This window comes from Mycteria americana, chromosome 4, assembly GCF_035582795.1.
Source record: "Mycteria americana isolate JAX WOST 10 ecotype Jacksonville Zoo and Gardens chromosome 4, USCA_MyAme_1.0, whole genome shotgun sequence".
Classification (NCBI taxonomy): domain Eukaryota; kingdom Metazoa; phylum Chordata; class Aves; order Ciconiiformes; family Ciconiidae; genus Mycteria; species Mycteria americana.
This window is the reverse complement of record NC_134368.1, coordinates 51,631,451-51,645,221: the sequence shown is the minus strand read 5'-3', so window position 1 is coordinate 51,645,221 and position 13,771 is coordinate 51,631,451. Positions and strand designations below refer to the sequence as shown.

General features: G+C 37.9%; 1 protein-coding gene across 2 annotated transcripts in view; it reads right to left on the bottom strand.

Annotated features, from left to right (window-relative positions):
* The window catches only part of TNKS (tankyrase), a 144,550-nt gene that overhangs the window by 27,463 nt on the left and 103,316 nt on the right, over window positions 1–13,771 (bottom strand). For both annotated transcript variants that reach the window (XM_075500536.1, XM_075500537.1), the window contains exons 9-12: window positions 12,927–13,048; window positions 10,238–10,329; window positions 10,073–10,151; window positions 1,659–1,830 (exon numbers count right to left, since the gene is read on the bottom strand). In XM_075500536.1, the coding sequence (XP_075356651.1) occupies window positions 1,659–1,830; window positions 10,073–10,151; window positions 10,238–10,329; window positions 12,927–13,048 (465 nt within the window). The remainder of the gene's footprint in view (window positions 1–1,658; window positions 1,831–10,072; window positions 10,152–10,237; window positions 10,330–12,926; window positions 13,049–13,771) is intronic.

Below are 13,771 nucleotides of genomic sequence, written 5' to 3'. Positions count from 1 at the left end.
TCTAATAAGCATTTGAAAAAATTAACAAGCTCGCTTTACGAGCTTTCTTACCTTACATGGCCATACTCCTACCAGTTGCAATCAAAATCACAAGCAGCTAGACTAAAGTGGTATTCACTGGCCACTATGCCATCAGAAAGCTGTTTTCATGGTTATCATCTCACAGTTGGGAAGTAGCTCAGCAATCAAGTGTGAGGAAAAAAAAAATCCAATACTATATGGAAAATATTTTAAGCTGTGAACTCAAGAGTCAGGTAACAATCTCTATCAAAACAACTCCAACATTTAAAAAATATTTCTTTAACCCAATCTTACAAAAATGAACATGCAATAATATTTGGTAAATAATTTCAGTATTCATTTACTAGCTTTGAAATATAGAGAACAAAGTGTCAACAACCCTACATTACATGCATTTTTTCAGCTTTTAAATCTTTCAGTCTTGAACACCTTCTGGGATGTAAGAGAAAGGCTGCTACCTTTCCAATGAAAAGCAGTACAGTGTGACATCTGAAATTAGTTTTCCTAGAAAAGGTAAATCAGTGAAAATGAATTTTTAATTCAAAATCAAATGAGTGTTTTCAGAATACTTGTAAGTTTACTATTTTTTTAAATCAAACTCCTCTTTAACAGCAGGGCGTATGTTGACTTTCTTTTGATTCATAGCTAACATTCTCTCTCAGTACACATATATACAGTCATGTGCATATTTTAAACAGGTAATGCTACCCACGTAACCAGCTATATGCAGCCAGCTACGTCTCAGGAGTGAGTACACTTCAAAACAGTCCTTCCTTGCACTGCTGTAAAAAGCCCCCCCCCGGCTTTTTTCCTGTTTTAAGGCAACATTGTTGAAAACACTGAAGGAAGTGGAGTTTCTAGCTACCATGGGTCTCCTCATCTACCTGGATATCTGCCTTTCTTTGACTACATGCATATCCCACTGTAAGGTGAGTTACTTGCTCTGCAGTAGCTGCTGATGCAATTCTTCTCCCTACTCGCAAAAATTCAAATGTGACATGGGTAAGAGGATGCAAACCCTCAAGCACTTACATGAAAAATAGTGGCACCCTCTTCAAACATCTGTTCACCTTTTTAATGCAAGATATAAACAAATCGTTATCTAAACAGTATTCAGAGCACTTTCACAATAAAATCTCTCTCTGCTGGACAAGCAAGAGATTTGAAGTAAAAGTTCAAATGGTTTAGCAACTATCACTATTTTTCTGCTAGTAACATTCTGCTTGTGAATGCTAAAGTATGGAGTACCTAACAGGGTGGCTGATGAGAGGAAAAAGGTTTCTCACATGCTCAGCAATATTCCAGTTGCCTTGGAACTCGTTACGAAAAAAACCCCAAAACTCCCCACATTTGCCTTCCTACAATCTCCCTGTACAGCAGCATGCTCTAAATCCACAAGATGTCTATTTTCTTCCCGATTTGCACAAAATCACTGAATTGAGCAAGGCTTTTTTTGTTTTGTTGTGGTTTTTTTCTGAAAAGTATTGCATGGTACATACTGTAGATCTGTGTACATGATGGTGGAAGGGAGTGATTAGAAAACTACTGCAAGTCTCTTGCATTGAAAAATAAATAAGACCCACAGCTGTAATGGGAGAAGCTGAAGTTCAAATATACAAGCCTTTATTTTTACCCACCACTTAGAATCTGTTGCACTGCTTCATTTCCCATCTGTGCCGCTGTGAAGCCTTGTAAAGAGATGATGGAAGGATCAGAGCCGTAATTCAGCAAGAGCCGGCAGGTTTGCAAGTGACCTGCTAACGCAGCCCTGTGCAATGCTGTTTGACCAAGTGTGTCCAGTGCATTCATCTGAAAAATCAGCAGCAATATAAAATAAAATATTGTTATAATTAAAAGCCTGCACCTGTCCCTGCCCTTAAGAGGAGCAATAACAAGAATTTTCCAGCACACAAATTTATCGATCAATCCCTCTGCATTGCAACTAAACAAAACCAAGTGACAAAATAGGTGAACACTCCAATGTAAAGATGATTTACCATATATGCTTTCCTGTCTTTTAACAACACAGGTTATTTGTTTTGCATGGCTAACAGACAACACAGGATCCCCCAAACCATACTTTAAAGAGTGATCAAGCTTTTGACAAATTCAATTAAGATCAACCTTGTATAAGAAAAGCAAAACTCTCACAGAAGAGAAAAAAGAGGTAAATAATTAATGAAACAATTCAAAGATCTTCCAGCTTTAAGGAAATTACCATCTGTCATCCTCAGAAGGGGAATTAACTCAACATTACTCACTACCAAGAATTAAAGCAAAACAAAGATGTCAGATTAGGAATTCTGTGAAGGAGTGGGGTGGGGGGGGAGAAGAGGTTGGATACAAACAGTCCATTTCCTCCTCACTTTTTGTACTTTTACAGAAATGTTAAGTATAACTGGATATAATTCTACTCAATACAAGACTGTATAAACAGGCAAAATGGAGTATCACTTTCAAAGAGTATGATATAATGGAAACCTATATGTCTGTCAAGATCTAACAGAGTATCTAAATAACTAGAAGCATCTCCACAGGTTCACTATCAGAGAAAGGAAGAGAATAATAGAAAGCTTTAAAAAGCAGAAAAAAACCCTCATGAAAATAACCTTTCAAGACGATACTTTGCACCTAGCAGCGATTCATGACAAATTTAAATGCAAATGTCCAACAGCTTTTTTACCACTTTATGAAATACAGAACTACTCTATATTCTCTGCAAGCAACTCAGAACCTGTTATCTGTTTCCAAGCCTACGGATTGCAGGCTGTGAACCGCATGCATAATAGACTTTGTTACTGTAAAAAACCACCTTTTTACCTTTTCAAAATCTTTGTGGTGGCAGCAAACAAAGGTTTTGCTTGTTATTTCTCACCTAAAAATGCAGCCTGAAAATCCTACTACCTTTCCATGAAAACTAGTGAAAAAATGTTTTGGTGGGGACACATATTCTGTAACTAAATGAAATTTAATTAGGGGGGTAACTATGTAGAAAATATCTACTACCAGATAGGGTAAAAAAAAAAAAAAAAAAAGTAAAATACCTGCAATACAACAATATCAAGCCACAGGAAAGAACAAAGAACTATCACATAAATAAAGCAGAGTGTGATTCGATATTGCCTGAAATTCTTCTATATCCCTGAATAATTCTACAGGCTGGTAAAGCAGGAATTTCTCAGATCACAAACCTCTTTTGCAGGAAAACGTACAGGAGAACAGTTCTGCTTTCTTCTAACTGTGCTCAGCTCATGCCACTCTAATGGGATTTCCCTTAAAGTTTTGTTTTAAATAAAAACTTACTGCTATCATAAATATTAACTAGATGCTGAATGTCCCAAATCCTTCATTTTGTTCAGATGATGATCCTTATCTGTTTCAGGACACTGGATACCTTTCACCACTGATAAGGGCACAGAGAAAAGCAGAACTCTGGGGCTGTACAGCTTTAGTGATGGTAAAGGTAGAATGAAATGAGACTTGTGGATTCTGGAACTAGCTGATAACACTCCCTTCACCCAACAAAGATAATCATAATTAACGTCTTCTGTAACACCAAATTCCTGTGTTAAACATTCCTGTGCTGAACAAATTGTTGATGAACAGCAACAAGGCATTCGTACTGCACAACTCAATACTGACTGTGTAGCTGGAAAAAATGTTAATATTCATTTGAAAAGAACACTGGCAGAGCCATCAGATCCATCATCTCACATGTCGTATGCAGGTCTCCTTTCACCTCCAAATAATTATCTCTGCCAACAATCAATTCTTGTGGCAGAAGAACACCAGCCATTTGAAGAAATGCCTGCTTACTTCTGGGACAAAGAGGGCTGCAGCTGATGGACGCATGCACCAGATGAAGCTGTTCTTTCCCTCAGGTGCAGAATTAGGCTTTGCAGGGCAATTTCGTGGGGAATATGTTCACTTTGAGGTAGATCTGCTCTTGCCAATCATACAGCACTTGTCTAAAACCAACCCAAGAATGTACCGCACTAAGGCTGAAGGCAACAGAATTTATTTCCAAATGAAAGTCAATTTGAGCATTACAAATCGAAATACAAACTGAGATTAAACTCTCATAAAAATCAAACCTGGTAAGACATGTGCCTGCCCAATACTATGTCTAAAAACATATGCCCTTTCAAATTCAAAGCTAAAGTTTAAACTCTATTTGACAAAATGTAAAATATCCAAGGTGTACTGTCTTATTTGTGTGCTGAGAAGGCAGATTGTTCCAGCTGCACTAATAAAAAAGAAATATTCAACTGGTCCCCTTTATAAGCAGTCTGAAATTAGAAGGCTGTAGCTCTGAATTACTTTACAGACGAGTTTTCTGCAAGGAGTTAAAAATGACAGATTTGACAGCTTTTATTCCACAGCACACTGGCTCTGGATCTGGTTTCTTCCCCTTCTAGCATGAAAACAGCCACTCCACTGCTCAAACTGCAACACAAAAGCAGAATGCAGTTATCAAATAAAAAGTGTTTTTAAGTAAGGCTTTTCATACAAAGATACCATCCTATACAGTATTTCCCACTGCAGCATTCTTTCTGTTTTTTCCTTTTATCCCTTTCATTTCCTCTTCCTGATCCTGGATATATGTAGTAGAGAAATCAAAATGGTCGTGTATCATCAGACACTGAAGAGATTTTTCCTCCCTCCACGGCTGCTGTCTTGGAGCAGCGTACACAGCTACAGCAATATTCCCTTGGCTGCCAGGCACTTGTGGCAGCTCAACAGCCGGGACCTGTTCAGCAAACTTTTTTTGCAAGACATCATAAGCATATCAGCTTTCTGTTGATATCAAATGCCCTAAATATCTTACTACTCCTTGACACTACAGCAGCACAAAATGCAACAGCTTCCAAGCACTGCAATTTTTTCTGTGATATCTTTCTAAAAAATATACATGCTAAAAATCACACATGAAACTTGTGCTCTGCCAGCTGTTCCAGTATTAGGATATCCTTCCCTGCACAATGCAAGCGTTCCAACTGCTCTCCTGCTGCATTCTTCTGAAGACAACTTGCAGTATGTCTTGTGTCTTTGTGCATCACTAACAATAAACAAGATAGGAGTGAAGAGAGGCTGGTGGCAATTTCAAGCTCTGCCAGAAGAAAAAAAAAAGGGGGAGGGGGGGAAGAAAAGGTCTAGTTTCACTCTGAAAGCTCCTAAATGATCCAGCCATATGTTCCACAGTTGTTCCTTTGCGTAAAAGCTTAAGATTAACGTCACTAAGTTTGGATGCCTAAGCAGTGAGAAAATTTGAACCACGCAATCACAACACATCACACAGCTCTTCATGTTGTTAACCATCATAGGCCAGAACCTGCTGCATTTCTGAAAGGAAATTTAATTTTTCAATGCTTATTCTTTCCTGAGAAAACCATACCTCTACCTGAAATCTGGAAGCAAATGTATTACACAACAAGGTTATTCAAAACCATTTAAGTCTGTTGTGTGTGTCTAGATAGATGGTGACTGTTGTCAAATCCATGATCATGAAAGGCTGGCAACATGCTACTCCAACACACAGAAATAATTGTATTATGCAAAGATCCATAAAGCCAGGTCCTTCTAACAGAGCAGAATGAAGCAATTTCTGCTACCATCATGAATAGGGACACTTATGTGTCTAACATGACTTTAGAAAGGCTCATTTTCTCTTCCAGAAGAATAGTTTCAACATTATCCTTCAGAAACATAACGCAGTTAAACAAATCGCATTCATAACATCTTCACGCTTGCCCAAGATACCAGTGAACTTGAGTGCTTGCAGGTCTTTCTTTCCAACAATCATTCCAGTTCAGAAAAGACTTTAATCCTTTTTTTCTGCACTGCTAGAAAGCCAAATGTCTTTCTGAACATATTAAATTTTCCATGTATCTGTAAATTCAGACAAGGAGCTAGTTATAAGCTACCAACTACCTAGCAATACAACAAAACAGGATGAAAGCCACTTTTTCATTAGTTCAGCACCTTCAAATGATTTTCTTTTTAAACAAAGGATTTCAACCATCTTCAAAGATACAATCATGACACTTGGAAGATTTGCTCATGGGTCTAATAAAAAAATAGTTTATGTTTGAGGATCCTTTAAAGATCCTTCGCTTTTATTTTTCATAAGGTACTTTGAGGATATTCAACATCAAATAAGCAGTGGTGAGAAATGCTGTTTCACACTGCAGTTCAGGCAAACAAGTAAAAACTGGGTATGGCATTTAAAACCAGACATTTATGATCAATATTCTTGAAGAAAATTCTAAGAAACCCCAAGGTTTCTCACCTGTGCTTTAGACGTACAGTTGACAGAAAACTTCTGCAAGCTCAAGTAACAAGCTAATGAAACTATCTTCACTGACCATGGAATGGGTATTGCTTAGACATACCATGCTTATGTGCAAGCGATGTGCATCAAGGACGACTTCACAGTTCAAATTACAGATCTAGTCTGTGTCCTCAGTAAGAGCCAGCAAGACACACCAAAATAAGCAATGTGTGGGTATAGGTTGACTCTTAGCAATACTAGAGTTCTTAGAAATATTTCTGTAAAGTAAGTCTAGATCAAGCACATGTTATTCAAGCAGTCCTTCACTTTTTATTATAGTCTGACATACTTCAAACAGCAAATTTACACAGTGATAAAACTGAGGATAATTAAATCCAGTTCCAAGACCACGAACCATCTCTCATTCATCCCAAGCAAATTCCCTAACGCAGTCTTTACCATGCTTCAGCCCATTTCCCAAACATACATACTTCACATGTTATCTCACTTTTGCTGTCTGACACAGATCACAGCTACTCCTCATGAAAACAGCAGTTTCTTCTCTATTGCTAAAACAATCACAAATTATTTTCAATCTACAAAACTTTACATGACTGTCTCCTAAATCCATTACTGGATGTTTTTTTGTGGATCAGCTGTCTGCCTTTTGGCACTGTATTTCAGAAGAAGAAAGTTCCACTTTCTTTGAAGCCCCAGTTACTCATCTTTTTCAAATTGTTACTCTCTCTCTATTATCAGTAGTGGTTTCCAGAAGGTAGATTAAAGCTGACTTATACAGTACCTTTCCTTTGATGGAAGAAATGGTTGCAAAGTAAAGAAAATACGGTAGGTCTCATCCATCCACACTTCAGTAAGCATTTGATATGGGATCACATGGAAACTGAACATATTGAAAGGGGGAGAGCTGCTCAGTGATTGGTTGTGGGATAATTTTGTTTTAATATTTTCATTAATGATCTTGCTACAGGAGAATGCTGAAGGGTATGAATATGAAAAATTAGCAAGAAAAAAACCCCAAGATTATCTGTGTACTACGAGACTACAGGAAAGGTCTGAGTACTACCATGTTATGTCTATTAAAAAGACAAACATGATCCCAGTATGCATTAGTCCAGCATTTACATTAGAGATATGGAAGTGCCATCATGTAAGGCAGTAAGGAAATGAATTCCATTCTCATTGCCTGAGCTCCAAGACTTCCTCTGGTGCTAGTAAAGAGAAGGGTTATAAGTATGATTAGGAAATGGCAACATTCCTTTATGAGGGAAGACTAAGCGTCTGAGGCTTCTAGCCTACCAAAACAAAGGCTAAGAAGAATCAGTTTGTTCACTGCAAATACCTCAGCAAAGAAAGCATCAAAATGGAAAAGAGGTAAACTGCAGGAGAGTGCTGTTCAAAGAACAAATGGATATTCACGGTGAGGCTGCTATTGCAGGGGGACTAGATTCACCAGCTTGTGAGAACCCTCTCTTGTAAAAAATACGCCTAGACAGGATCAAAGAGCTTAGTACATCTGACTACATCTTATTAACTAACTAAAATTCAAGGCACAAAAAGAGTAAACAGGAAGAAGCAGCTTCCAGAAACACAACAAATGAAAAAAATAAAAAATCTGTATCATGCTTCAGGGGTTAAAGCTGCCACGTCCCAACAATCAGAAACAAATAAATATCAACGTTAAGAGCATCTGATGAACTGAATGCCTACAGTCAAAGCATGAGCAAGAGGTCAAATGATAATATACAAGCCAGACAAACATTTTAGAGTGATTAAATATGCCTAGTTAACTAATTAATACTCTAGAGCTTACCCCATCTGGGAACTTCAAAGTGCTTCATAAGGCTTAATGACTTGCCTCTGTCGAAAAACCATGATTACATTACGTACCATTTCACAGCTAAAGAACTTTGGACACTGATAAAGAGAGACCTGATCCATTGCAGCAAGGAAATATATCCTTAATTTTAACTATAAGTGGTCTCCTGCCATGCACTTAAGTGCTTTGCTAGATCATAAATGTGAATGGCTATCCTCAGAATAACATAGCAAGCATATACCAGGATATGAATGAAGAATGGGTTTTGATGACCACTGTGTACCTCTATTTGCACACTGTCAACTGAAGAAACAACAGAACACACCACTCAGCATGGTTCTGTAGATAATTGTGGACCACTCACCACCATCACTCAGTCCACAAATGACTCACTGATCATGATTTAGGAAACCCTGCTTGAGGACATAAAAGAATTACAAGCCATCGTCAGAATGTGCTACTGACACAAACAACAAAATTGGGCCATTCCAGTAAGGATGACGTCTTTGAGCTTGCTCCTAACCTGGCTACACAGAGCTAGATTTTCAAGGGAGCATTAATTTAAATACCTACAGTATAGTAGCAGGCTTTCCAGAAACCCTCAGCACCCAGAAACTCCTTGTATTTCAAAGCAGGTAGTACTTGGGTATCAGTATGCTTGAAATTCCAGCATGTCCAGTTCAGTGCCTACCCAAGTACCATCAGTACTGAGTTCATGTGCAAAATCAGATCCATAAAGCCATGAAATATGTATTCCTATAGCAAAATTATTTTTTTTTTCCACTTTCAGTGCACAGGTATGCTACTAAGAGTGAATCTGGGAAAATGATAATGAATGGTTTTAATGACTGTAACTGAGACCTCTGGCCCTGCTTTCCCCCCCCAGGGAAAATCTTGGTATGTCACCACTGCATCAGGATTCTCCAATGCAATAAACTCTGTCATGGTGGTGTTGTTAAGCTATTTTATGATGCCATTAAAGTACTATGGAAGTGAATCAGCTACTGAAATCTGGCAATGAGCTCTCATACAGGCTTATAAATTACAATTCATTGTTTCAAAATAAAAAGACTTAGTATTAACTATGCATACAATTCCATTGCTCGCACCTCCTAGCATGTCAAGAGTGACACACTAGATTGTTATTACAGGTATATTTCTTCATTTCTAGCTACCTGAATGAATACAAAGACTTAAAGAGAGTAATGTGAGCCCCCTTAAAAGCAAAAATAAGGAGATCATTTATATTTTAACCAATGCAAAGAAAGTACCCATCAAGAAGAGTTTCTGAGAAAATTAAGTAGCCAAGTATATCATTACCATGAATGTCAAGTTTGCTGCTAAAACTCAGAGAAAGATCATTCTGAAATACTTCTGAAAGATGCTTAAAAGGCATCCTAAATAAAGTTAGTTATACTTTCCTCTGCCTTTAAATAATAACTTGCTGAACGATGTGTTTCTAAGCAAGCTTCACCATAGGCTCACAAATTCCTTTGGTCAGCACCTATCAATGGCTAAAGGGCATGGCAACACAACCTGACCAAGATAATAAGAAGCAAGCAAGGGCTAAGGGATGCCCAGCATTAGACAGACTACTAAACTCAGTGTCAGCAAACTCAGACATTGGATATTTTCAAGCCAACAAGATAAAGCAACCTAGATGACCATATTTATTAGAAAGGAGTAGCAAGATTCATTAAAAACAAGTAAGCTAGACTCCTAAAGCCTGTATTCAGTTACTTGGAGAGAAGACCTAATTTTCAAATGGAATTCCTGAACATCCTGTACTGATTTAAGATAAACACACTTCAGGGTTAACACGAGAAGCACAAGGCACACAGAAGAAAAAGCAACACCTATCATAAAAACTAACACTGTATTTAACCAATATAACCCTTCTTCTTGCCTTTTGCCTTAAATAAAACCCATTTAAGTACATTTACCTTTGCTCCATGTTTATGCAGAACTTCCATGACATCATTATGAGCTTTTTCAGCTGCAACATGCAAAGGCGTCATGAAACTAGGGGGGGGAAAAAAAGGAAGATTAGTTTTACATTCCTAGTATGAGAGTGTCCTTTGGAAAATTCAAAAATTTCAGAAACGTACTCTTTGTTTTTCTCATTAACATTTGCTCCTTTCCTGAGCAATAGTTCTGTAACTTGCTTCCGCTTGGGATGCACAGCGGCCACAGCACAGTGCTGCAAAAAAGTAAATATAAATTATATTTCAACTACACAGATGACAAACAGCTTTAAGATCCATGACTTCATCTCTTAATTATTCTCCTGAACATCAGACTACAAAATTTACAAACAGAATCCATCATATTTCTGCCGAAACTTGTAACATACTGAACAAAATACAAGCTAATGATCAATGCTAAATTATTCTACTCAGAAAAACAATTTTCATTTTAAAGCTATTTGTCACTTACAAAAAAAGTGGTATGTTCCCAACTACATTAACAAGGTATCAGGACAAAACCAGCACATAATGCACAAAGGAGGTAAAGACAAAGGGCTTGAAACAGCCTAACTTTCTACAGAGGAACTCCAAAGGGGTCCATTAAGATTCTGCTGCTGTTGTCAGATTAACATGACTTTTGAATGTTGCTTTGTTTCTTCTTCTATTTCAGTGTGTACTGAACTTATTAACCTAATGACAATTCTGTTATGCACCCAGTTACAAATTATATAATAAACAAAGAGGCGATAAAGTTCTCAGAGTATCTTCTTTTCCATGGTATGAGAAAGAGACGTCTTTCACATAGTGCTCTTCAATGCTCAAGCCTGCCCTTGTGGGAACACCACACAGCCCTTTGCTAGGTGTAACTATTCTCCTGAATGTGGCTGGGGTGTCCTTTGTCTGTGCATTCAGCACCCAAAGGGGAGCGCTTTGCTCCCCACTTTTTTCTTTGATCCTCTGCAGAGACTAGACTCAATCTGTCCTGACATTTTCAAAAGTGGCCCTACCAATGCATTCCTGAGGCCTGAAATTACAAGCATGGTTCCAGATAAGTTGAACACCATGCTTTAAAATCAGTCCAGAAATGCTTGTCTCAAGTTTGGATGTGTCAAGATAGCAGACTGAGAAATAGGAGATACTTTTGAGTATTTTTGTTTATATGTTTACCCATGTTTTAAACCAGTAACCTGTAAAAAGCAGATAGTGTCCTGGAACAGAGTTCTCAAACTTTCCAATAGCAAAACAATAGCCTTTACAATGAGATAGACCCCAAAGAGAATGCTAATAAGTAGTAATAGTACCGATAACCATCTTTTGCCCAGTTTCAGCCTTCACTATGAAGTAACTGCCACTCAAGCTTCCACACCACTGTTAGTCAGCAGAGCATGTCCAAGTTTGCAAAGGCAAGCTTTGTAAATAAACGTTAAGATCAACTTTTGCTCTGAAGAGTGGCAATTAGGCTTTGCGGATAACAACCTATCTGTATTTCCTGCCAATATGATAAACCAGCACTAAAAGCAACACAAATGCTGAAATATTGCCAAACCTCAGAGCAACACAAACATAAACCAGGTGCTTGCTTTGGCCTTTGTGGGGTAATAGGGCACAGATCCCAGTGCCCCATGGTAAAAGATACCATGCTTAGGACAGGAATAGCTCAGTTAGATTGTACATAACCTCATCTGATCCTGGAAGCTAAGTCCTGTCACTTGGATGGGAGACCACTGGGAAATCTCAAGTACGGGAAGCAAAAATTGAGAAATCACAGTCAAACACTTACTGAACAGTGAACCAAAGACATCAATAGAGCTAATATATCCCATTTTTCCTAGCTGTCTCTGCAGAATGAGCAGGCGGAGAAGAGCAAAGAACACCACAGGACTATGAAGTGATCATTACACAGCTAAAGAGATGCCACATATCAGCAGCTGATATACTCAGGAAGAAAAGGATATCATCCCAAATCTCCTATTGTCTTCATGTTCAGCCTCTAAATATCTCTTCTCTGTTTTGCTTCTAAGTTCAGGCTAGGATGCTAAGTCCTTCATGGAGAGAACAGAGCATATGGATGCTTGGTACTCAACACACAATGTTCTGATCACAATCACAATGTTTGTAACACTAAATATGCAGTTGTACGCCTGCAGCTAAGACCTACCACTGTGAAGAAAATGTTCCATTGGAATGAGGTATCATCATTATAATGGTTTTAATAATACCATCAGTCCCTCTCAACTTCAACATCTTCACTGCATCTGGGATACTGGCTGTGTTCTTTGCCTCCACTGCTTCTTCAAACAATGAAGAGCAGGATACTGGCAAGAAAGTCCCAAAGACCCCTGCTTCCATAGCTAACGTGGTATTGTCAGTACTATTCCAATCCTGTAAGACCCTACGATATACACCTAGCATCTATTTTCACCACAATTTTATGTACCCTATGAAGAAAATCTGTAATCCATGTTTGCCCACATAAAACATTAAGGAAGCACTGTGCCATTGGAATAGAAATCAACCCCAGAAAAAACACAGCAACTGACCAACAAAAAAAGAGGGTGATGGGGGAAAAAAGCAAGAGAAGTGAAAAATGAACAGGTGAGGAGTGCCTGGAGGGCTCCTGTAATCTACCAGGAAGAAGAAAAAAAGTGGTAAAAAAAATTATATAGTGTTTTTTCTATAATGGTGATTTAATTTTTATATATAAAGTGTTTGATGGCAAATCCTCAATCTCAGATGATGAATATATTTTCACAGTGTAGAAATAAAACTCCTCAACTAGCACTAGCACCACATTTATCATAAAACAAATGGATTGACTGTATAATCTCACCAGTGCAGTCTCATGCGACTGTGGCTGCTTGAAATTAATGATCTCCAAAGCAAGTGTCTTTTTCACTTTGGCTAGATCTGCCTCTCTGGCTGCTTGCAGTAAAGAGTGTCCTTTGAATTCATCTGTTAGAGGAAAAAGATGCATTTAATATTCAGCAACATGTCACATTTATAAATGTTATTGGAGAAAGGTAGCTATAGTCAATTAAGAGGAAGTAAGAGTATTTCTGTACATCTTCAGATAGTAGCTGACCTGGGACACAGAACATGAAACATGGTTTACTGAAACCAAAGGGACATTCTAAAGGAGAGGGGAAGTGATTCCTTGAGTAAAATCCTTATAGCTTTTCCCCCTCTTATCCTGCACGCACTTGATATGAAATGCATACGTGACCTCTGAATTACCTATGCATGTGTTCAAGTGAGCACAATGCTATTACATGCTCTTCAGAAAAAAGCATTACAGTTGCTTTTCAAAAACCTTATTGTATTTACAACTACAAATAATACAAGGCAAAGCCTGAATAAATATGTATAAAATAATATAGGTATAGAATTTAAATATAAAATATTAAACTATTGGTCTTAAAGAAAGCTAACCGGCTAAGCATTTGAAGCCAGTCTGCTACAAAGATGAAACAGGTTTTGATAGCAGCTATATCTTTGCAAGTACGGAGAGGTAATTTTGTTATTTGCAGTGTCACATCTTGTTCAGTTCAGCAACTAGTTCATTTTAGTTTTAAATAATTTTGAATTTGAAAAGGACTATAAGTGTTTCTCTTAAAATGTACAAGTGAAAGGTAGGTTAGCAAGAATGACTTCTGAACCTGGGAATTGGGGGGGGGG